This window comes from Cupressus sempervirens, chromosome 3 (genome assembly GCF_028749045.1).
Source record: "Cupressus sempervirens isolate cs-2001-9-10 chromosome 3, ASM2874904v1, whole genome shotgun sequence".
Classification (NCBI taxonomy): Eukaryota; Viridiplantae; Streptophyta; class Pinopsida; order Cupressales; family Cupressaceae; genus Cupressus; species Cupressus sempervirens.
Genome location: NC_143120.1, coordinates 165,180,177 through 165,207,137, shown reverse-complemented (window position 1 = coordinate 165,207,137; position 26,961 = coordinate 165,180,177). Strand labels below are relative to the sequence as shown.

At 39.1% G+C, this 26,961-nt stretch overlaps 1 protein-coding gene across 5 annotated transcripts in view; it reads right to left on the bottom strand.

Annotated features, from left to right (window-relative positions):
• The window catches only part of LOC149565284 (methionine aminopeptidase 1A-like), a 164,990-nt gene that overhangs the window by 116,590 nt on the left and 21,439 nt on the right, over positions 1-26,961 (bottom strand). For all 5 annotated transcript variants that reach the window (XR_016362029.1, XM_089818824.1, XM_089818821.1 and 2 more), the window contains exon 2: positions 20,631-20,730. Coding sequence is in view for 4 of the 5 variants with exons in the window: in XM_089818824.1 (XP_089674950.1) it covers positions 20,631-20,704 (74 nt within the window). In the remaining variant the exon portion in view is untranslated. The remainder of the gene's footprint in view (positions 1-20,630; positions 20,731-26,961) is intronic.

Genomic DNA, 26,961 nt, shown 5'->3' with positions numbered 1-26,961 from the left:
GCATCTTAAGAACATATTTGTTTTTGAAGAGCCGGATTTCATGGAGGGTGTTTTGCAGATGTTTGGGTTGGATTACTTAGATGACTATAGGAAGAGGCGCTCAAATTTGGATGTGGCATCTCTGTTTGTGGTGTTGGCACTAATGGTAGTTGAGATGGAGGAAGTTCGCCAGGTAGTTACAACATGTGTAGACAGACAGTGGCTACAGGGGCTGGAAGAAATTATGGAAAGAGTTGTTTTGGGCGTAGGCATTGAGATGGGCGAGGAACCTTGGAGATTGATCGGTGGAAGGGAGTCATCAGTTCAGCCCCTAGTTGTATGGTCCTCTGCAAGCCCAAAGGGAGTGCCTGTACCAAAGGCAGAGCAAGGCTGAAAAAAGATTGTGGACTTTCTGCAAGGGAAAATTTGGGTTTCGGAGGAGAGCAGGTGAGGTTTCATGAAGGCTACACCGCACAAGAGCATGCTAGCTCCAAGGCAGGCCCTGCGTCACCATCTTGAAAAGAAGTCGTTGAAGGGGGGAGCATCCTCGACACAAGGAATGTGGGTGGATGCCTCACTACTTGAAGAAGAGTGAGTCAGCTGCAACAAGGGTCGCCGGGCTAAGCAAGGTATTTCAAGGCCGAGCTCTGTGCAGGACAACCGCTCTAGGCCAACATTCACTCGTGGGGAGACAGCCTGCTAGTTTGTAATGTTCCCATTATAAAATGAATAATAATTTAAACTTTTGTATCGAGTTGATTGATTTAATGTATCTCAAACCCATTTTTATTTTGTTTCCGTAGTTTGTGTCGCCGTTGACTATCTTTGTACACCCTCGGAAAGGTTTCCCAACAGGTATTTAAGCACAGCTTGTAGGATGTCTGTAGGTATGCTTTTGGATGATATTTCTCTGTACTGCGGATTCCTGTTGGAGTTCTCTATAATTTGCCATTTAAGTGAAAGATCTTCCCTATTTGGCTCATGCAGTTTCGGTGGGATTCAACCCTTACCCTATTCCGTTGTTGCATGTTTTACTTCGCTCGAATCTGGCAAATCAGAGCACCCTCTCTTGGCAAACATATTCTGAAAGATTTGTGTGTTTAAATCTTTATTATTGTGTTCAGATTTCATCTAAATCTATTGTGTTTATATGGACAAGATAGCATTCACAGTTGTGTTCTAATACCTATCCTATCATCTCCGTACTACCTCATCCTTGGTCGTACGGCCTCCACTCATCATCCACATCTCTGTACCTCCCTTTCATCCCCTCTCAATCCACTGTACGGCATCTTGGCCCTCTTCGGCACTGTGCAAACAGCCCTTCACTGCCACCGTACGGAAATTTCCATACACCGTATTGTCTCTCCATTTGCATCCTTCGTACGGCCCTGCTGAAATCACTATACAATTTATTCAAGTCACTGTATGGCCTTCCACAAACACCGTATGGCCACTAACAGCTACCGTACGACGTGCATCAAAACTTGTAGTGATTCCCAGTATTTCCACTATACAGAGACCCCATCTCCAGTACGGCAGCATCCTCTACCACCGTACGGTCATTAGACTCTACCATACGAACTAATTCCCCTGCCACCGTACGGGCATTACCATCAAAGCACCACCATACTACTTTCCCAACCACCATCTCCACCATACAGATATTCAATCCACTATATTTTATCAGAGCCTAAGCAAGGTGATAGGAATGGAACCTTACGTAATTTAAAGATTAAAGATTAGTATCAAGAAAATAGTGGTGGAGGTCAATGAGCGCATGTGCGCAGTTTTCTCTGTGGTGTTTTGTGTTCTTGGGTTGGGCAGTCTGTGTTTTTTGTAGAAGTGTTTATACTCTACTATTTTGTAATGAAATGTGTATGGCCTAGGGGATGGGTAGAAACAAGGTAGTAAGGTTTATGGCCGTACTTTCAATTGTATTTCCTCTTTTTTATATCAATATAATATCCATAATGTTACCTATCAAAAAAAACAAGATATTAATTTTTCTTTTTTTTAAATGAAGTTGATTTTATTTTTCAAATTCTTTCAAGTCTTTTGAGAAGAAACGTCTAGGGAAACATCTAGAAGATTCTTTGACATCAAAGGACTTTGTGCATCTTAGAGACTTAAAGAAGTCCCCCAACAGATTCCTCTTCGAAGGAGACGTCCCCTTTTGGCAAAAAATCATAGGAAATGTCTCAAAGATGGCAGGGAGAAATGGCGGAGGTGGGGGAGCGGCAGAGAGAAGTCCTCCCATCCCCAAAAGGTCCCTGTCTTTGTCATGACCCCATATTAGACAGATCACAGCAAGCCCTCACCCGTTATTTTCAGTCATGCACTTCATCTGCTAATAAGGAAGTATAAATAAGAACCAACAGCTTCTGAAAAAAGTATAAATAAAATCTTTTATAGACAATCTTAAAATATTTTATAAAACCAATGACATTTGACACCCAGCAGTGCGATGGGCAGCAATACCAGGATCATTGACTCAGCTGTTAATATGTGGCAGTAATAATACGATGAGATTAAGGAATAACACAAAACAGTGGATAGTATATAAATATTTTTTAATTAATATGAAGAGGTGCACTTGTCTCCTTTTAGTTGAAATAGACATGACTCGGCCAAATGATAGACGAAAGGTATTTACGGCAGACAATGTCAATGAAAGAGGGCATGGGAATGATCGGAGGAAAAAAGAAACAGATTTTAGAAATGAAAACATACAGTTCTTATCTATTATCAGAGATCTCTGCTGTAAATATTTAAATATGAATTCATGGTACAATAACTACAATTGCATAGCACTGAATTGAATATAGATAATGCTACTCATAACATATATATACAAATAGCTGCATATTTTTAAGATAAAGTATGCTGTTTATACTGTTGATTCATTATTCAGATATATTGCTGCTTCATCATCATTATTTATATTAAGATATATTTATTACTGTTATATTCAGATATTCCAATATAATTATTATTACTATATTCAGATATATTGCTTGAAGATAGAAGATTTCGAATGAATTGTTCAGTTGCATTTGTGGGCTGAGATTGTGTGCAATTTTTTTAATCATCAATTTTTCGGATCATACTCCGTGATCCATCATCACGATGAGAGTGTAAGAATGCAAAATAAATTGCAGAACCACAAACCTATAAAAAGAAGAGAGAAGATGCGCAAAAGAGAGGGGGACACGCAATCCGAGAGGAAGACAAAAAAGGAAGGCCAAGCACAAAAATACAAAAAAGAAATAATTAAAGAAGAGAAGAAAAGACAGGGAAAAGAAAATGAGATGAAAATAAAATGAAATAAGCAAAAAATAATTAATAAATAAATAAGGACCAGTAAACAACCAAGGAAAGAAAGAATTACGATGAAGAGGCAAAAAGGCCCAAATTAAATCAAAATAAATAACAATAAAATAAAAAAAGAGGTTAAAAACTAAATTAGAGCTAAAAGAAAATAAATGAATCAACAAAGAAAGAAGGAAGCAAGTGAATAAAGAGAATACCAAAAGCAATACAAAGAAAATAAATAGAAAGCAAAAATATCATAAAGACCCCTAAAACGAGGAATCAAACCTAAAGAACAACAATACACAATGCATGCCCCAAAAGACTAAAACAACACGCTAAAAAGACACTCTTGTGTGTGTGTGTGTGTGTGTGTGTGTGTGTGTGTGTATGGCGAGAGAGCGAGAGAGCGGTAAAAATGAGGGGAACTAGCAACAATAAAATAAACACAAAAAAGAAAAGAAACGCAATCTAGAAAGAACACAAAATCAAAATTAACCAAACCTATATAAATAATGTATTTGTTTGCATGTGAGTAAAGACAATAAAGAAATTAAAGCAAAAAAGAACTAAAAACTAAAACTAACACACCTAACCACAGAGATGGGAAAAAAGCTAAAAATAATAATAATAAATAAACAAAGCCAAGAAAATAAAGACAAAACCTAGAAAAATAAGAAGAATACATTATATATATATATATATATATATATATATATATATATATATATATATATATAAGGATAGATAGATACAATTATATATGCGTACATCTATATGTAACTGTACATTTATATATATGTATAAATAAATGTATAGATGCACATATATATATATATATATATATATATATATATATATATATATATATATATATATATATATATATATATATATATATGCAACTAAGGCATAAAATTTAGAATTTTTTTTTTAAAAAGAGCCAAAAGGAGCGTACAGGAACCTTAAAACCTAAATAAAAACCAACGAGGCCAAGGAGGGGAGAAGAAAAAGCAAGCACAAGGAAGCCTAAGAGACAATCATCCCCACCTCAACAATCAGGAAGAAGGCAAGACGACCAAGGGTGGAGAGGGATGAACAACCAAAGAAACAAGAAAAGAGAGAAGGGAATAAAGGGAGGGAGGAAAACCCTCAAAGTGAGGGGCAGGGAGGGGGCGGGGTGGAAGGGAGAAAGACATGGGAGCAAGGAGGCAGAAAAAGGGGGGCAAAGAGACAAACAAGAGGGGAGAAGATAGAAAAGGAGCAAGGAGGCAATGAAACGGAAAGGAGAGGCAAACAAGAGAGAGGGGAAGAGTCAGAGGGAAGGATGATAGCGATCCTTGAGAGAGGATAAAAGCGGATGCCAAGAAAGGCTAAGAGCCCACCCCCTCATCACGGTTGAGATTGGAGGGGTGATTGAACATCGTGACTGCCTCTTTCATCTTACTCTTGAAGAAATTATCCTCTTCGACATGGATTTGAGTGTTTTTCAAATAGATGTGATATTTGGTGGAAGATGAATGTTCAGCTAAAGCAAACTTTAGCACACGCTCATGTTTGATGTCGGTGCTATCCTCCTTAAATCTTGCAACAAAAGATCTATCAATTTCACCAATGTAGGGTGAACCACAAGAACAAGGAACCTTGTAGACAGCGGATTTAGAAAATGTATTTTTGGAGTCCTTGAGAGGGGGTAAACGGGTTCTAAGGGTGGAAATGGGATTAAAGGCACATCGAACACCCTTTTAAGGAGAGTTTTTTAGATTTTGTAGGAGATCCCTTCGATGAAAGGAAGATAGTCGGGTGAGTAACTAAGAAGGGTTAGAGTCTAGGGGTAGAAAGGAAAGCCCTAGCTTGTTGGAAGGCTCTAGAGATTTTCTTATTGGAATGCCCCATTGAGCATGAAGACATGACGAAGATGTGCCAGCTCTTGGTTGATGTTGTCGTCATCGAAATGCGAAGGGCTCTCAAAGATAGGGTTTTAAGAATTCCAACTTTTTGGTCTAGATGGTGATGAGAAGAACCGTGAAGATATAAGTCAATATGGATGGCCTTTCGATAAACCCTACAACCAAGAAAGCCATCACATTTCTTGAGGAGCAACACATCAAGGAACGAAAGACAACCATCAAATTCAAGTTTCTTGGTGAAGGTGATGGAAGGGGACAAGCTATTAAGGTAAGCTATGGGGATGGTTATTTCTTAGGCTTCCTCGTGCTTGCCCTTTGTTCCCTCATTTTTGGCCTTGTTGATTTTTATTTAGTTTCTTAGGTTCCTGTATGCTCCTTTTGGCTCTTGCCTTTAGTTTTAATTTTTTTATTTTGCCTTCGTTGCATTTATATTTATATATACATATATATAAATGTACAATTATATATAAATGTACACACACATATATATAGGTATATATATGTATATATGTATGTACATATGTATGTACATATGTAGGTACATATGTATGTATAGATATATATATATACATATATATGTACACACATATATGTATATGTATATATGTGTACATACATACATATATATATATTCCTCTTTTTTTTTCTAGGTTTTGTCTTTATTTTCTTGCGTTTCTTTATTTATTATTATTTTATTTTTAGCTTTTTTCCCATCTTTGTGGTTGGGTGTGTGTTAGTTTTAGTTTTTAGTTAGTTTCTAGTTCTTTTTTGCTTTGATTGCTTTATTGTCTTTACTCACGTGTATACACATACATTTATTTATATAGGTTTGTTTAATTTTGATTTTGTCTTCTTCTTTCTAGATTGCATTTCTTTGCTTATTTACGTGTTTATTTTATTGTTGCTAGCTCCCCTTGTTATACATATGTGTGTGTGTGTGTGTGTGTGTGTGTGTCTTTTTAGCACGTTTTAGATTTTTGGGGCACGCATTGTTATTCTTTAGGTTTGACTCCTTATTATAGGGAGTCTATGATTTTTTGCTTTCTATTTATTTTCCTTGTATTGCTTTTGGGATTCTCTTTATTCACTCTCCTCCCTCTTTCTTTGTTGATTCATTTATTTTCTTTTAGCTCTAATTTCATTTTTAACCTCTTTTTATTTTATTATTATTTATTTTGATTTAATTTGAGCCTTTTTCCCTTTTCATCATAATTCTTCCTTTCCGTGATTGTTTAGTGGTCCTTATTTATTTATTATTTTCTGCTTATTTCATTTTATTTTCATCTCATTTTCTTTTTCTTGTCTTTATCACGAAGTAATTGGTGTCGTCTGTAAATATTGTGTAGCCAACAGGGTGTTGTCATCGGTAAAGATTTTGTAGCCGACGAGTTCATGTCGTCGGTAAAGATTTGTAGCCGACGGATAGATTAGTATTGTTATGTAGCCGATGGACCCCTTTGGGAAGGTTCGGCGGAAAGTATTTATACCCCATCTGAGATCATTGTAAATCATCTGATCAAGCATAATGTAATGTCTTTGGCATATGCGAATAATACAAAGAGTTTTGTTGTTCTTATCTATTGTCTATGTGCATTAATCCATTGATCTATGCGGTAAACATTTGGTAAAATACATGCTTGTTATTATCAGAGACCGAGAGGTCTATATATACAAAAGAATAAAGTGATGTTTACTTAGGAAATGATCTTAAAGAATAGAAATAATCTATTCTAGCTAAAATAAAGTTAACAAATAACTACAACTAACTAAATATTAGAAACATTCTAATATTTACAATAGATTACCATTAACTAATAATAGACGCTTATCTATTATCATAATACCCTCCCTTAATGGTTAATCTATCCACAACACCAAGTTGTCCTCTGAATTTGACAAACATATTAGGACCAAGAGGCCTGGTGAGAATGTCTGTAGTCTCATCTGTGGTAGGAACATATTGCAAGTCTATTGTCCCATCTTCAACCATCGTATATAGTGACAGTGAACATCCACATGCTTGGTTTGTTCATGGAAGACTGGATTTGATGCTAACTTGATAACGCCTTCGTTATAAACAACCAAAGTGGTTGGTCCTACTAGTGACATCTGCATATCCGCAAGCACCCAACGAAGCCAAACAACTTCACAACTTGCCTTGACTGTCCCTCTGTATTCGGCCTTTGTAGAGGAGAGAGAAACTGCCCGCTGCTTCTTACTGGTCCATGTGAAGACAACTAATCCCAAACTGAACACATATCTAGAAGTTGAGTTTTTAATGTCAACAAAGCCTACCCAATGTGAATCTATGAACCCACTGAGTCTAGGATTTAGAACTTCGAAAGCAAAGAAGTTCATAATCTGAAGTGCCCTTCACATAACAAAGCACATGCTTTGTTGTCATCCAATGATCAGCCTTGGGAGCTGTCATAAAGTGTGAGATGTAGCTGACTGCAAAGCTAATATCAGCCCTAGAAGCAGAGAGGTAGATGAGGCTGCCTACTAGTTGCCTGTATGTAGTATCATCAACAAGAAGAGAATCAGACTTGGCTGATAACTTGAGACCTTTCTCCATACGTGTAGATGCAGGCCTGCAATCCTGCATACGGAATTCGTCTAACAGAGCCTTGGCATATTTGGACCAAGAGATGAATATACTAAAAGACTATTGCCAAACCTCAACACCTAGGCAATAATGCATGAGCCCAAGGTCAGTCATATCAAAATACTAGCATAAATTATGTTTGATTTCCTGAATCAAAGATGCCAAACTACCAATGATGATCAAGTCATCCAAATAAATAACCAAAATGATGATGTCACTGTCAATAATCTTGATGTACAAATTTGAGTCTGAAGAACTCCTATAGAAGCCTTGATCACTGAAGTACTTATCAATTTTTATGTGCCATGCCTTGGGGGCTTGCTTCAAGCCATAGAGAACTTTCACCAATCTGAGAACCTGATAGTCTTTACTAGCAACCTTTAAACCAGGAGGTTGCGTCATGTAGATCTCTTCGTGAAGATCATCATTCAAGAAAGCACTCTTTACATCCATCTGATGGACCTTCCAGCCAAACTGTGCTACCATGGCTATGACTAATCTGATTGTGCTCATCTTTGCAATAAGAGCAAAGGTCTCCTCCTAATCAATGCCTTGATGCTGAGAAAAGCCCTTCGCAATTAAACAAGCTTTGTACTGATCTAAAGTACCATCAAATTTGTATTTGATTTTGTAAACCCATTTGCAGCCAATGGGTTTCTTCCCAGGTGGAAGATCTGAAAGGACCAAGGTGTTATTCTTCAATAGGCTCTAGTGTTCAAACATCATGGCATGTTCTTACTCTGGAATTCCTTTAGCCTCGGAATATGTTTGAGGTTCAAATACACTACGAATGTTGGCCATGAGAGCAAAGTTAACAAACTCTTTAGATTTAATCTTTTTCCGAGCAATTCTCCCATCAATGACCTCATCATGACAAACATAAACAAATGTCTTAGCCCACCACTTAGGCCGGAGAGGAGAATGATCAACATTTTTATTAGAAGATGCGTGGTGATCAAGTTCCTCATCAAAAGAATTTGGATCAAACTCAAGTGAAGCATCTACAAATCGAGGTGATCCTACAAGAGAAGCTGGAGGTGTCTATACATGGATCACTGGTATAACTGGAGCTACAGGAGCTACTGGAGCCCTCCCATCAAGTGGACCTAATGGAAGTCTAACTCCCAAATCATGAGCCTTCATAGGCTGGTCTACTGGATCAGAAATAGGAGAAACAGGCATTACTGGTCCTCGTTGCTCATCAAATACTACATCACGACTATACAGGAGATGAGATGTCTCAGTGTCAATCAAGCAATACGCTTTATAAAGACTATTGTATCCAACAGGCATAAGTTTCTGACTCTTGGCATCCAACTTGGTGCGTGACACATCAAGGATCCAAATAAACGCAAGGGGGCCAAAAACCTTAAAGTGACTAATTTTGGGCTTGTGACCTGACCAAGCCTCTTCCAGAGTCTTACCTTTGACCGCCACTATGGGTGACCAATTCAAAAGATAAACTGCAGTGTTGACTTCTTTTGCCCAAAACTTCTTCAAAACATGTCTATATTCGAGCATAGCTAGAGCCATCTCAGTGATTCTTTTGTTCCAACGTTCAACTACACTGTTTTTTTGTAGTGTGTGGCGTGTGGTTAACTAAGGTTTTATGTCATGAGTATACAAGAAGCTAGAGAATTCATTAGAACAAAATTTCCCCCCATTGTCTAATCTAAGAGTAATAATAGATTTCCCAAACTCTTTTTCAACTAAAGGTTAAACTTCTAAAATACAGGAAATGCATTCGATTTCTTTTTAAGAAAATGCACCCACATTTTTCTACTAAAGTCATCAACAAACAATAGAATATACCTAGACCCAAGAACAAAAGGAGTGGCCATAGGGCCCCAAATATCGGCATGAACAAGTTGTAAGTACCTGAGAAGCACGCCATGAATCGCCACTAGTGAAAGGTGTGTGATGTTGTTTCCCAACCTGGCATGCATCACAAATTTCAACTTGTTAAGTCTGAATCTCTGGCAAATCGAGGACAAGCTCTTCCCGAGCGAGCTGAGAGAGATAATGCACATTTAAGTGCCCATATCACTGATTCCAAAGTGTGCTAATAGAAGACCGTTGAGCAGCCATAGCTAAGTCCCGAAAATCACCTGAATCAATAAGGCTAAAAAGATCATGATCCTCAAGACCCACTGCAACAATTGACTGAGTCGCCCTATCAGTAATGGTACACTGATGTGAACTGAAGGTGACCTCCAAATTTGGAGAATGTCGCAATAACTGACTAACTGAGAGCAGATTTAATTCCATCCCTGGAATGTAGTACACAGAGGAAAATGAGATTCCTCCCAACAGACCGAATCTAAATGTTGCTTTTATCGACAACGGTGTACTATTCTCTACCACCATAAATAACAGAATCTAAGTAAGGTTGGTAGTCAATGAACCAGTCTCTGCGGTGGGTGAAATGATAAGAGGCACCTAAATCAATATACCAGGTAGATGACTTCACATGATTTGCAAATCTTTTAGCCATGAAAGCGTAAAAGGCAGATTTTGTCTACTCAGTGTGCTCTGCACTATTCGCTTAGGGCTACGAACCTGATTGCTTAGATTGGGCAGCTAAGCGTTTTCGACATTCAAACTTCATGTGACCAAACTTGTAGCAATAGTTGCATTGAATGTTCTTCCAGGAGCCTTCTGAAGCTGGAGCAGAGGACTTCTACTAAGAAGACTACTTAGACTTGCCTAAAGGATTTAGCAGCAAAGGCTTGCTCTGTGGAGGTGGAGCTAAAACTACTACTGAACTGTTGTTTCCACCGATCTTGTTGAAGCAGAAGTGTGCAAAGATCCATGAACTTCAAATCAACACCAATATTAGTGATGTTGAGAGTCTCGATAAAATGCTTGTAGGATTTGGGTAAACTCCGGAGAGTGATAACCACAATGTCCTCTTCCTCCATCTTGCGACCAATGACAAGCAACTGATCACGGATTTCCTGAACCCTATTGAGATGAACCTGGAGCGATGTTCGCTCATCCATGATAATAGAAAATAGAGTGTTTTTTAGGAAGAAAGCTCTGCTTTTGTCAAAAGTCTAGTGAAGATTTTTGAGATGTGCCCATATCTTGACAGTTGTTTTGTCAGATGGAATCTGAGAGAGTTGATCATCAACTACGGATAATTTGACAAGCATCACCGCCTCTTGATTATTCAAATCCCATGTATTCAGTACCAAGGGCAATCGGACATAGTGTAACACCCAAAACAATCTGATTAGTATTCTGATATTCAAAAATTGCTATTATCCGCTACTTCCAAGTGCCATAATTCCAACCATTGAATTTTGAATTGCTCTCGAGCAGAATATTAGTCAGTGATGCCATTACACATTTTTCAAGGCAAAAAAAATGGAATACCCAAAAAAATTGAAAGGTGACCAAGAAGAGATCTTGAAAAACCCAGAAAGAAAATGTTGTCGATTTCTATATCCACTCGCTTGAAAATTGAGGCACAAAAATCAAGGCACCCAAAAAAATCAGACAACTCAATTGAGATCTTGGAAAACCCATCAAGAATATGTAATCAAAAAATAATTTCGAGCTCAAAATTTAGGGTTTCAAGCAAAACCCTAACCGGCAACTATTGAAGTAAGAAGTTGCAAAAAAATGGAGTTGGCAGACACAAAATGACAGATTTTTCCACAAAAATGGAGATTCCTTGCAGAGATGTCACTAACTCAAAAAACAACAAAATTTGCAATTTAGATGGGCGCGAATGAGGCAAAAAATGACTACAAAAAACGGCACCAAAAAACCTCCAAATAGCCACGAGTTGCTATGAAACTGCACTCCCAAGAACATTGGCGTTTAATGGAGGTGTTTGCAAATGCAGGCAGAGTGGAAAATCGCAGGTGCAGCAAAGAAAATTGCGAGCTCTTCCAAGGTCTCAGACGCGATTTTTAGGTTGCAATTTGCAGACATGCGATTTGCAGTCCACAAAACCCTAGCCAGCCATATTATCAAACGCAATTTGGAGCAAGAAATAGTGTGTTTTTGAGCAACAGTATCAGATGCGAGCCAGACAATTTGTAGTTTGATGCCACAAGATTTCCAGTTGCGATTTTGCATATGGACATCGTATTTTGCGAGCCAGAGAAGTCGTGAGTTGCAGATACTTTGTATCCAAAACCCTAGCCTAAACTAGGTATAACGAAGAAGATAAATTTAAGGAAAGAATAATTTTGAAAATAAGGTTTAGATAATTTCGACAAGAAATTATTATTTTCAAAAAAAATCCAACCATGCTTTGATACCATATTACGAAATAATTGGTAAAATACTTTCTTGTTATTAACAGAGACCGAGGGGTCTATATATACAAAAGAACAAAGCGATGTTTCCTTAGGAAATGATTGTAAAGAATAGAAATAATCTATTCTAGCTAAAAGAAAGCTAATAGATAACTACAACTAACTAAATATTAGGAACATTCTAATATTTACAATAGATTACAAATAGATTACCATTAACTAATAATAGATGCTTTTTTATTATTGTAACAGTCTTTTCTCCTCTTCTTTGATCATTTCTTTTTTGTATTTTTGTGCTTGGCCTTCCTTTTTTGAGCTCCTCTCGGTTAGTGTGTCCCCCCCCAGCCCCCCGTCCCGCGTTTTTTGCCCATTTTCTCTCTTCTTTTTATGTGTTTGTGGTCTGCAATCTTTTCTATTTTGCATTTTATACTCTCATCCTAAAGATGGATCATGGAGTATGATCCAAGACATTGATGATTAAAAAAATTGCACACAATCTCAGCCCAGAAATACAACTTAAGAGATATATTGCAGCTTCATCATCATTATTTATATTCAGATAAATTTATTATTGCTATTTATATTTAAATATATTGGTTCTTCATTATATAAAATTGGCCTAATATATAATCATATGGAAGACGTGACTTAGACTGTATATTTAACTGCTGTAATAAATCATGGTACTGGAAATAAGTGAGTTGTAGGAGGGAAAATGGTGATGAGGTCACCTTCTAAGCATGCCACCTCATGTTGTACTAAGGAATCTCATGAGGCCAAAGGGGGGCAAGGGAACTACCTTTGGGCTTCGGAGGATGGACTCTAGGCACCCTGCTGCATTTTTCTTATAACCCTAACCATGATAAACAAATACCTTGGAAACTAAAAAATGTTGAGTCATTGGAGATAAGGTAGAAGTCACAAAAGTGAGGAATATGGTGATAGGACACCATACTACATACAACACCTCATTTGTATGGCAAGGGCCACATGAGGCCAAGAGGGATGGTTCATCTGCCCTTGGGCCTAGGGTTGGGGGGTCTCTCAAGCACCTTGTCAAATCATTATACCTTGCCATCTCCATGGTTGTGACATTTCAAATCTGATTTAAGAATTATTTTAATCTGATATTAATATATTTATTCTAATGCATAAATGTATGCTTGTAAATCAATACCATAGTATTTTCCTAACTTGGTTGCAGGAGTCCTCACTAAATTACGAAGGTATCTCTAAATCTTACTCTATTTTGTATGTATTTTCTGACAAGTGTATTTTTGAGTTGGTGCTCAAACTGATATTCATGTCTCTGCTGATTGCAATTGGTGCTTCGAGGAAAGCTGGTCCTCTCTAAGATATGATGCTCATTGTGAGTTGGTGCTCACTTATGTAATCAGGATTGGTGCCCATTGTATTAATGAAAGTTGTGTCGTCGGTAGAAATTGTATATCAGCCAACGGGTCCCTTTGGAAAGGAGATTGTGTGTCAGCCGACGGGTCCCTTCGGAAAAGTTCTTATTATATAGCCGACGGGTAAATAGTTTGTAGCAGACATAATGTATCTAGCCGATGGACCCCTTCGGGAAAGTTCTTTGAAAAGTATTTATAACCCCTTCGGGAAGCATTGTATTCATCAAATCCTACAAGCATAATGTAATGTTCTGGCATATGCAAATAATAATAATAAGAGTTCTGTTGTTCGTGCTCGGGTTCATTGTTTGTGTGCAATTCTTAATTAACCTATGCGGTAAACATTTGGCGTCGTTGCCCGACGGACCTGGTACGCAGGCAGGCAGATATGAATTAAATGCCGAATCAGTTGAACAAGAATAAGAATAAGTTATTAAAAGATGACATATGCATTGCGCAGGAAAATTTAATTTTGGCTCAACAGACAGAGCGTCGAAGGAGATTTTAGAAGATTGCCAACGGAAACAAGAGCGCGGAAGGATTGTTGAAGGAGACTCAACAGTGGCTCGTTCTGGTGGAAGAAGCGAAGGAGGAGTTTCTGAACCTGCATACGCCACGGGAAGAGAATCCTGACGGAAGGAGATTGACTGGCACGGCTCGAAGTGCCGAAAGAACACGAGCATTGAGTGACCTCTTCGTCCGAGATAAACTTCCGAAACGAACAGCTTCGGTTGACGAACCCTCTTCTTCACAAAACAGCGCGGAAGTCGAAAATAGTGTGGGTGTTGCAAACAGCGCGGGTGTTGAAAACAGCATGGAAGCCGAAAACAACGCAGGTGTAGAAAATAGCGCGGGTGTGCGGAACAACGCGGGTGTGCAGAACAGCGCGGGAGCTAAGAACAGCGCGGGTGCTTAAAACAGCGCGGGAGTGCAAAACAGCGCAGGTACACAACAAACCCTCAACATATAGTGATAATGGCAGGTCCGAAAGAAAAGTTGCCTAAATTTGATGGTGATGAAGCAACTGATCCCATTCGACATTGTAAAACATGTGAAACAATCTGGAGGGCAAATGGCATAACAGATACAAACGAATGGATCCGACAATTTCCCGCTACCCTACGGGGTGTTGTGATTGATTGGTTTACTGATACTAATCCACAAAAGTTACACAGTTGGGATAACATTAAGAAGGAGTTCATCGCAGAATTTCAACTTCTGTGTGACGATAATGAAATTGTGGCGGAGATATTCAATACCAAACAAAAGAAGAATGAAACAGTACGGGTCTTCGCCAGAAGGTTGAAGGACTTAATCAGTAAAATGGAGAATAAGCCGGCAGATCGACTCCAGAAAAGATGGTTCATTGAGGGCCTTCACTCGAAGCTGCGGAAAAAGATGAAGATCGTGCCACCATCGACATATACTGAAGCATACAATCGGGCATTGAACCTCGAAAATGACCAGAAGACAAAGAAGAAGAAGAAGACCAGCTCATCCGATTCAGATGACGACGAGCCTTCGGGAGAAGATAGTAGTGACGATGAAGGCAGCAGCAAGAAAGTTCGTGCCCTCCAGAAGGACATGATTCGGATGATGAAGGAGTTCAAGAACATGAACAAGGAGACTAAGGGCAATGACCTATGGTGTACGGAGTGCAAGAAAGAAGGCCATACGAAGGAATCTTGCCCAAAAGATCAATTTTGTGAAATTTGCCAGATTCTAGGACACTCGGTAAAGGAATGTCCTTTCAACCTGAAATCAAGAACATCACAGCAAGTGTTCCTCACGCAAGAGGCATCCCCGTCAGGAGGGAACGGGAACACCAGTATGGAAGGTGCCACATCGGGCGGATACAGAAACAACCAGCACGGTCAAAACAACAACAATAGCAGCAACAACAATACAGGCGGAATGAGTCGAATTCAGTATGATGCGAATGGTCGGCCGATAGTTCAATGTCGCGCATGCAATCTATGGGGTCACTTTGCCCGAGAGTGCACAACGGCGAACACACCGAAGTTGCTATGCCGATGGTGTGGACCTGGCGATCATGAAGATGCTAGGTGTCCGATGTCCGAAGTCAAAAGTAAACTTGATCACCGTCGGGACGGACGAAGAAGAGGTTCTGGCCATCACACGGCAGCAAGTGAAAGTGTACCCCAACCCGACGGAAGAAAAGAAGAGACTGGAGGAAGCACGGGCAGAGATCCAAAAAGCAACACAGGCAGAAACGGCACACCTGAAGGACACGGCGAGTACCTCCGTACAGAACTGCGCAGAACAGAACATTGTACGGCAAATATTGCAAGCCGAGATACCCGTCAGGATAAGTGATCTGTTGCTCACTATGCCTCAGCTCCGATCAGCACTCACAAACATCGTTCCCGCTGCTAAACTACCAGGAGAACATGGAAGGGAGTAGGAGAGTGGAGCAAGTATAGCGGACAAAAAGGGGAAGGAAAGTGGCACAAGTGCAAAAGATCCAATGCTATTAGCACTCTCATCCGAACGCCATCCGGCAGTCGTCGAAATGGGAATTCTCGAGACTGTATTGACGGAAACGATTGTGGACAGAGGGTCCGATGTCAATGTGTTGCCTGAAGACACCTGGAAAAAGTTGGGACAGCCGACATTATCGCCGCCTACATTCCAGCTGCTAACGGCCGATCAACATGGAATCAAGCCATTGGAAATACTCACAGCGCAACCAGTGACAATTGGAACACAACCGTTCCTGTTGGACTTTGTCGTGATCCCACTGAAGCGGAGAGGATATGATGCCATTCTGAGCCGGGGGTGGCTGATACAAGCCAAGGCAAAGCACAATTGGAGGAAAAATTCTTTATCACTTGAAAGCAAAGGGCGGAGGTACGTCATCGATCTACACACTCAAATGGTCGGGGAAGAAGCTCTATCATCAAATTCCGAAGAAGAAGAGGATGAAAGGAGGCAAAATATGGAACCAGATTAGGAGGGAGTCCTGAGGTTAGAAGGATCGACAGATGACGATCTAGATTTCGTGAACGGTCTTTACCACTGGCAGATAGAGGACTACGAACTCTTTCCGAGTTGTAATATGCTAAGGATCGACGAAGGTAAAAAAGAAGGAAATGAATGTCCGAAGGAACATAGAGAAGCCGAAGAAGAAAATGAATGTTCGAAAGAACACAGAGAAGCCGAAGAAGGAAATGAATGTCCGAAGGAACAAAGACAAGCTGACGAAGGAAATGAATGTCCGAAGGAACATGGAGAAGCCGAAGGAGGAAATGAATGTTCGAAGCAACACAGAGAAGTCGAAGAAGGAAATGCAAGTATGACTGAAGCTGAAAGAAAGAACATGCAGTACGAACTCAAAAGGAGGAAAGATTTCACTATACGACCGCACAAGAAGAATGTATTACGTCAAACCACAGATATAGCAGAAAGGTGCCAACAACAAGGAAGACACATCATACGGTCCACACAGGAAACAAAGTGGAAGGGTTTAATAAAAGTTGCAGCAGTACGGAGTGGACGAGTTATTTACAGCCAGAAGGGGCAGCTGACGGAGTCCATGGTATAGAGCTTCCGGAACAAACTGGGCGATATGGAGATGACACAGAACAGGTGTAGCAGGTTTCAACCGGGACAGTGGGCGTTGAGGTATGACGGACGGAACAAGATCAACCCAGGCAAGTTTCAAATGAAATGGGTCGGGCCGTATCAACTTCGAGAAGTAGGTGATAATGGAGCAATAAAACTATGGATGTTAGAAGGAAAGGAAGTCGCCGATGCAATGAAGAGATCGAAGTTGAATGTCTACCATGATAACGCACCTCCATGGATGAACAACTAAGAGAAGACTGTAAGTACTGTATATATGTAAATTTAAAAAAATAATAATAATAATAAATTAATTAATTAAAAAAAAAAAAATTAAAAATTTTGAAAAATTTTGAAAAATTGAAAAAAGGCATTGTACGGATTCTTAACCTGCTCACCGTACGGTTTTTGGAGGTTGTGTACGGAATTTATTGGTTCACCGTACGGATTTTATGATAAGAAAGCAGTGTACGGTTTTTAAATGCTGCCGTACGGTTTTTTAGTGAGCAGATACCGTACGGATTTTAAAGACAGTTCCTATATGGATATTTTCACAATTGTCGTATGGATTGTGGAGATTGTACGGATTTCTAATGATTTAACAGCGTATGGATTTCGGGTTCCAGCCACCATACGGTTTTCTAAATTCATCACAAGTTTTATAAAATCTGATTACCGTACGGCGTACGGACTTTGGAGGTAGCGCACGAGTTTTAGCAAGCAGTGTACAGATTCTTTCATCAGTCGCAATATGGATTTTAGGAGCTAGGTCACTGTACAGATTTTCCCCATATCCAAAAGTACGGATTTTCTTAAGGTTCCAGCATACGGATTCCAGTAGGTTATTTAGCGTACGGAATTTGGAAGTAAAGACAGTGTACGGAAATTACAATTTGGAATGCAAGGTAATTGTATGGATTTTTCAAGCATATCATGTGTACGGATTTGGATTGCAAAATTACAAATTCTGAAGAGTGGGGTTTTGGCATACGGCTTCTACTTGCTATTGCATTCAAACTTTGGAGGACGTTACAGGATATTGCATAAGGAAGGAGTCGATACAGTGGCAGGATGTATGGTGTAGCTGTACATTGGTAGCACAAAAGGGTGACAGGAGGTTTTCTTAAAAAAAAAAAAAAAAAATGTTGACAAATCAAGAATGCTCAGAATGAGTATTAGATGATGCCACAAGGTAGAGGAAGAACCAACGATTGCCAAAAAGAGTGTAGAATCGGCAGAAAATGACAGAAATGGTGTGTTCCATGAAGTTTTTTGTGGGTTTCAGAGTGCTAATTTGGTCTTGGTGGCGAGGGGCGCTGCCCCTCGACCCCACCCTGTACTACGCTGCCCCAGGACCCCGCTGGGCCCCCAGTCGTTGCGGATATCAGTCGTGGGAGTCTGACCAGTTGAGAAGACTTAGAGCTGCTGCAGGCATGGAGTGTCTGTGTACCAGAGGCACTGAGAGTAGGTGTTGACCGTGAGGCTGTCTTGGTGGATGCATAGAGAGCTCGAGAAGAGCTGATCATCCAGTTGGAGGCAGTGCAGCGACACTTGGTTCAGTGTACTCGGAATTGGAAGGCAAAAAGCGACACAGGTGGCTATCAGGGTCAGATGTCAAATTGGCTAAGGTGATAGTGTTGAAGACTAGTTAGTCAATGTATTTTGGTTGTTGATTTGTCTCAGAGATTTTGTAATAGTCATCAGGAGACGACTTTTCTTTTTGGGGGGATGATGTCGTCGGTAGAAATTGTGTATCAGCTGACGGGTCCCTTTGGAAAGGAAATTGTGTATCAGCTGATGGGTCCCTTCAAAAAAGTTCTTGTTATATAGCCAACGGGTAAATAGTTTGTAGCAGACATAATGTATCTAGCCGACAGACTCCTTCGGGAAAGTTCTTCGAAAAGTATTTATAACCCCTTCAGGAAGCATTGTATTCATCAGATCCTACAAGCATAATGTAATGTTCTGGCATTTGCGAATAATAATAAGAAGAGTTCTGCTGTTCGTGTTCGTGTTCATTGTCTGTGTGTAATTCTTAATTAACCTATGCGGTAAACAAGTTGCGTCATGGCTTTTTACCCCAAAAGGTTTCCCACATGGAATTCGGTCTTTTCGCTTTCTATATTTTTATTTTATTTTCAAATACTGAATGTTGATTTGTGAAATAGTCATAGTTACACCGCCCTGCGGGGTAGGGGGACAGAGGGACAAGGGGACAAGTTTTTGAGACAGGGGGATAGAGGGGCCTCGATTTGGGGACGGTAGGGGAACGGTGGCGGGGGAACAGGGAGGTGGCGGGGGGAGCAGGGGTGTATAAACTATACATATGGTACTTAAAATGCTAGTTATGAAAAGACGAACTACAATTATACAATATTAGATATAAAGATGTAAAAAACTTAAACATTGTACATTACATTGAAGTTTTGAAATGGAACATCATGATTCATGATCAAATGACAAACAATGAACATTGAACATCAACAAATGAAAGAGTGTCAAACTATATAATTTTAAATTTATAATATCTATTAGTCTTCAAATATAGAAATGCAAATGTGAATAAAAATGAAGAATAGAAGGCTTTTGAACAAAGGAGGAAGGAATGGGCCTTACATCCCATTATAACAAAAATAGAACAAAAACAATATTAAAATAATGCCTTTTTTTTATTTATTTCCCCCATCTTGTTGCCGTGGGAGATGTCCCAGCATCCCCCCACGCGTTCCCCCGCACCCACAAGGGACACGGAGACGTCTTGTCATCTCTGGTGGAGGTGACGCTTTAAGTGGCGCCGCCCGAGACACTGAGACACCATCCCCCCTGTCTCGGGTGCAGCCCAGTTTTGATGGGGGGACGCGTCCCCATGTTACACTAGAAATAGTCTGCCTTGAAAACTGCACACTTTGTATGGCAAACTTAATTGATGAATTTATTGTAGCATTGAATGTGATAGCATCTAATTGGTTTACTGAAGCATGTTTGATCTTTTCAATCCAAATATTTGTGCTGACTCATGCTTTTTAATCTCTACTCTTAGCTAGTGACTAAAGTGTTTCTTAGCCGCTATACATATTAGCTTTCAAATTTCAATATAAAAAGATCTAAAAATCTCATCCAAAGAAGCATGCATAAGCATTCTGCACTTGCCCAAGACCAAAAAGACATGTTTGTTTCAAGTTTGTTTGTATTGCATATTGTAAATCAAGCGTTTAGAGATCATAGTTTTAGTTTTTGTTACAAGGGATTTTTTCCCAATAGTTTGAAGAAAGGTTCTATAATTACATGCTGTTCCATTTGTGTTGCCCTTAATGGGACAAATTATAACTCTGACAAAATTCAGGGATCCAAACTACTTTTTGGACTAGTCGCAATCAAGGATGACATCAAGTAAAATAAAAACCAAGATGCATCAAACCAAAATGAAATTCAAGTTTCAATTGATATAACAATGCAAAAATATTTCAAAATGAAAAGCATATTATGATTCCAAGCATACATTAGAAGATGCAAAACAAAACAGTTCATAGTCCTAAATGTATTTATAACATGCACTTACTGAAGGCGGGCAGGCTTGCCACAACGAACACAAACTAAAGTAGATTCACCGCCATCACTTGAAGACCCATCCATTTCAACCAATTTACTTTCAGCCCAATCTATAACGACAAGTAAAAGTTTTAATCAGACAATACATATTCAAACTTAAAGGAAAAGAAATCATGGAAAAAAAGAACTCAAAGATAATAATATAGATGTCACTGAAGTTGTCTATCCTGAATAGAAAATCTCACAGCCTCGATGGAAGTCTATGATCATTAAAAGAGAATCAGAGCTTGGGCTTTTCATGAAATGTTAAGCAGACTTTTTGAGTCCAACGAAAGACATACCTATTCTTCTTGCAGCATCAATTAGGCCATCTTTTTAAACATAGATTCTAGAATTAACCATCTTTCAATGTTATATGATACATGACTTCAGTGCTTCTCATCTCACCATGGGTCTTGCAATTAAAACTAATGCCTAACTATGTGTCAATCTTGACTTCAAAGTCTGAACTCTGTGTGAAAGCAACCACTTGAATGAAAGTTCATTTTGAGTTTCCCTTATCGCCTTGAGAATCAGCACCAGTTGCAATGCTCTACATCTGCTCCTCGGAAGGAAGTCAGGAGAATGTTTTACCCAGAATTGCACTATCAACATTTATTCAGATTAATTCTTATGCTAAAGTGGTGCATTTACTACTTAACTCCATGGAAATGAAATGTTAACATTCCAAGTTTCCAATCAAATCCAATTCATTGGAATATAAGATAGTGCAGCAAACTAATTTAATTGAACATAAGATAAGAACCTCTGGCATGCCAACAAGGGAATCTTAGGTTGCCATCCACCTCTGAAAAGCCCCAAATGAACTTTGCGGAGAAAGATAGTGATATATAAGAAATATTGCCTTCAAAAGACTAGGAGTGACCAAGCAAAACCATTAATTCTAAATAACTACTCCAGAGAGTGTCCCTTGCTTCACCAATTAATTCAATCGCAGCATTTCAGAGTGACAAACAGTGACATCATCCAGAGTAAAAGCCTATACCTTTGATAAAAAGCAGAGAACTTCAATGATACAGATCAAATTTTATATGAATCTTACACTGGGAAAACTCAATTAATGTATCTATCCAACAAGTATTAAGATAACCAATTTTAACTGAAAAGATCACCTTCTGAGAATCCTATATCTACTGCCAAAACAATATATGCAATCTTCCTTTGGTTATGGGAAGTGGTATTTTAGTTCTGCTATCTTCATATTTAAAAAACTGAAAATCTAATGTAGCTGTAACCGTGGACAAGGAAAGTACATGTAGTTGTGAAATTAAAAGCATGCATTCTTCCTAATATTGATTTCCAACAGTTCTGCAAAAACTGGCAGAAGCATGTTGATAATTTGAATATTGATTGTTTGCATCATTCTTTTATCCTACACAACCGGAAGACGCATCTCCAACCCCATGAAACACATCTTGAAGTTGAGACAAGTCTCTATCACCAAAGACATCCCAAGAAACTCAACCAAACATTTGAGAGCTCAGCAAGAAGAATCCAACCATCTCTTGCCATTCCCTACTGCAACTGAGGCGTGTCCTAACAGAAAGAAGAAAAGTAAAAACAATTGCTAAACTGTGGCACTAAAAATCCTATGAAGTTTGTTTGATGCTGTTTCGTGAAAAAAGGGACTTCAGACATGGAAAAGACGTGGGAACACATGTTAATTGTTCGTTTTTTCCCCTGATCATTGCCATTTTATTTTCTAAACCAAATAATGGTTTTCTTTTCCTGAGCATTGCCTGCAGTATAAGCAATTTTAACTTCATTTTTTGTTTAATTTTAAAGATATTATCAAAGTTTGCCATTGTCTTGTTTTCAGAGTGATATTTTCTACAGATAATTCAATTATGCTAAAAAAAGGCATCTCCAACTCCCCTAGTTTATTATTTTTGAAAATTAGTTATACTAGTACTAGTCTTCAGAGTCTTCAAGTACCTTTGTCTCCTAATGACCTTACTTCTATGACATAGGATCTTTTTTAATAATAGGCAAAAGGCAGCTAAAAAGGTTGCACATATTATGTTTAAGTATGAAATATTACAGTCTTAGAATGTCTTTACAAACCAGGGGTCACCAACATCAAAAACACCACAAAGAACAAACAACTTAGAGTCCCGATCAACCAAACCACTTACATTTTCTTTCACATTTTACTACTTCCGCCACTATATAACTCGATTCGCAAAAAGGACTTCCTGCATCTATACCCTATAACCCCACACTATCTTAAAAAGCTCCTGCCACAAAATGGAGCATTACTATCAAACTTTAGCCTGAATCCCACAACCCCATTACTTTCAAGACCAAGAGCAAAGAAATAATTTCTTTTGTCACTTGCGAGAGAGCCTTATATTTGCAACTCAGGCCACAACCTACCTGATTTCCTAGCACCTCAAATGACCCTGACAAGTCCTCATCAAATAGAGGTTGTTTGTCATCTGTGCGAACCCTCTGACATCTGTGCCATCCATCTCCATGTGCAAGCCTTCTCTGTCAAGTCTCATTAGGCCTTCTTCCTGGACAACCTCTATAACCACCCATCCTTCTCTTCTTCTTCCAACCCTAGCGTTAGTCAAAAAAGACAAGTTGCAACCCACCATTTGACACCTATGTGGGACGATTGACAAGTCCAGGTAGTGACTGATAGCATATTTTTCTGCCTTGTACCCATCCCTTCAAACCACGTAGAAATCTTTTGGCAAAGGGATACTCAAAGTACTCATCTATATTTTCCAAAACATTGTCCAGTTCTCCTAAAAGACTCTATCAACTTCTTGCATATATTCCTTGTCATTTCCTTTGTCGCCCTTGCATCAAGCATGGATGCCAAAAACATTGCTATCACATCCAAGTTAACTCCATGCCAACAATCGGCCCAAATATACTCCATCCCCAAAACCATCCTAACAAAATGTAAAACCCTCTGACATCTGTGCCATCCATCTCCATGTGCAAGCCTTCTCTGTCAAGTCTCATTAGGCCTTCTTCCTGGACAACCTCTATAACCACCCATCCTTCTCTTCTTCTTCCAACCCTAGCGTTAGTCAAAAAAGACAAGTTGCAACCCACCATTTGACACCTATGTGGGACGATTGACAAGTCCAGGTAGTGACTGATAGCATATTTTTCTGCCTTGTACCCATCCCTTCAAACCACGTAGAAATCTTTTGGCAAAGGGATACTCAAAGTACTCATCTATATTTTCCAAAACATTGTCCAGTTCTCCTAAAAGACTCTATCAACTTCTTGCATATATTCCTTGTCATTTCCTTTGTCGCCCTTGCATCAAGCATGGATGCCAAAAACATTGCTATCACATCCAAGTTAACTCTATGCCAACAATCGGCCCAAATATACTCCATCCCCAAAACCATCCTAACAAAATGTAAAACCAAACAATGACTTCATTTAAAAATGTGCCTTAACCTATAGGGTCCATGGCGTAGTCCATCTATTCGGGATAGAGTAATGGGCAAGGCCCCAACTTTCACATCTGCCCGCCCTTGCCCCCATCGACTGATAGCTAGACTAGGCGGAGCGTACTCATCTCATTATAGAAGGTGTGCCCAATGGGGGTGTTGGCAACAACCCGAACCAACAAGAGAAGGAGATAGCTGGACCGAGCAAGCTTCTCTACTCGCTAAGGCTCCAGAAGCTTTTGTATAAATAAACCCAAAAAAATGCGAGAATTCTTTCGGGCCCTACACAAGCGGCATCGCTCGATGTAAAGGCAACACCTCGGGTTCACCGGGCATCCTTCGCTAAAGACTTTAGGATGCCCCCCTCCTCATTTGTATTCTTTAGTCTAGTAACCTCATCAGTGTGTCCATCATTGCTAACTCTATTCTCACCTACATACCCATACAAAGACACAAAGTGCTTTCTCAAAGTTGTTATGTTGAAAAGGGAAACTCCTCCCTTTATTTCGATCTTCCCTCCCCATAATTATTATTTGTTCACACCATTTATCCATAGGTCCTCCCACTGCCTATCATTATTCACTCCATCTGTTGTGAGGTCACATGACATGACCTTCTATAGTACTTGCCTCGTATGAAACTTAGGGGAGACAACTGCTAACTTGCATAAGAATATCTCTCATCCACATAGGCCTCAATTTTGTTAAAGCCACTATAATACTCACCAATCATTCCTCGCTGTGACATTCTCCAAACAGAATGGTAATTACCACTTCCTTTATTATCAGAATTTGCCATGCTACCCATGTGCCCACATAACATAAAAGGATGTCTCCATCTTTTCCAATGTCGATTGCTTATGTCATGGACTGTTATTGACTCCTATAAGAGTGATTTTGATGCCAACTTGGCCACATCATTGCCCTCCCTATAAATTGAAAATACAGAAAATACTGAGAGGGAGAGGGAGCGAATCAGTATTTTAATATTTTTAAAACAGATAGAATACATTCACAAGAAAAGATTTGAGACAATGAGACACCAACGTTTATCATGTGGAAACTCTTTTGGGTAAAAACCATGGTTCGCTAATCTGTCAACAAGGGGCTGCAACCCAGTACAAAAGCTGAGTTCCTACTCAGAATATATTGGATCATCTTGTAAGGCTTCAATCTCAATACGGATCACCCAATCCAGATCATGGTTTCAGATCGTTCTTCCTCAATAAAAATGAAAAACTAATTAGTTTGCTGAAACTGCAGCAATCAACTTACAACATGAGTTTAGTCACCAGGAGCAAATGAGCTCTTTCAAATATCTATATATTTGCATCCGACATCTCAGACATAGAATGTGCAGTCTCAGAATGATACTAAAAACCAGCAACACCCTCTCATCCACATATAGTTCATGCTGAACTCAGCTTCTTTGTTATTGCTTGTGTGCCTTCTATGTAAGATCACCACCCAGTAAAAAAAGGATTCTATATTGTCAATCCCCTGAGATACTAAATAACATATGCACCCCCTTTTGAGACTCTTATCATCATAATTCAAAAATGGCCTGCTCCTTGGAAACCACCTATCATCTGCTCACCAAACTTACTGTTGAGAGTCAGCAGAAGGAATAAGTGTTTTAGCTCTAGAAAACTTCATCATTGAAGATGGTTTTTTTAATTTAATTCACCTCAACTTACATGCGATTACAGATGGAAATATCTGTTCATAAAAAATGTCTCTTGTGATACCTGTACATACACATACATGCACTCATCTAGACCGAACTCCCTTTTTAACAGATGCAATACTCCTGCAAGTAGTCATTTGAATCATGATTAATTCTGCAGACCATTCAAATTGTAGACGAGAGATTCTCTGCAAAGAAATGGTTATGCAATTTGTTTTTCTGTATCCAACCACAGAGACTTCTGTCAGCAGTTACGTTTCTTCACCCGTAGAGATTCCTCTGACTAGCAGTTATGTTTCTTCACCCGCATAGATTCCTCTGACCAGCATTACAGCACTTACATTTCAGATCTCAGATTGGAAGGGAATTTGATTTGTTTCAGTCAGTTATGCAGCTCGCAGTGAAGTTCAGATACAGATTGGGTCTCATAATATCCATTCAGATTGCAAGGGGCCGTATAGTCTTGATCGTGAAGCTGGCGTTAATCGTTAATGACAAAAGTTAACAGTTCAACTCAAAGGTATTGCCCAGATTTCATTGTTATCAGGCACCAGACTGGATTGGCATGATACTAAAATTCCAAACTTCCATACTTCTTTTTCTCTTCAAAGGATATACCTATTTGCAAGTGCTGTCCTTAGAAAGTCAGAACCTTTCACCATTATTCACCTTCAAAAGAATGCAACAAGTTTATTTAGACATCAATGTAAAATATCAAAATATATGTGGGTTACTTTGGAAGTCATAATTTTCGAACTCCCAAATTGTGTCTAACAATTTCTGGAGTTTCCAATTAATGAGTTCATCTCTGTCTGATTGCATTGACAGCCGTAAGCAAAACCACTTCTAGATGCAATTTTTCCAGAGTCAGTTCCACACCAAATCTCACCCCACTTCAAACTGCTCTAAAATTCCTATAACTATGAGCTTATATTGTTCAACTAAATGTAGAGTCTGAACACTATTAGTACACATAAGATTGAATAGTGTAATACATAAAAACACATTGGCTTTGATAAAGTAAATCAAACCATACTAAATAGCCACAATATCAACATTGCAAAGACCTCTGACACAAAGCTTGCAAAATTGGTAGAAGTTATTTAATATACCTCAGCACTCAACAAAACATCTCAAAAGGCACATAAAATTGAGATAGGCATAATGAATTTTATT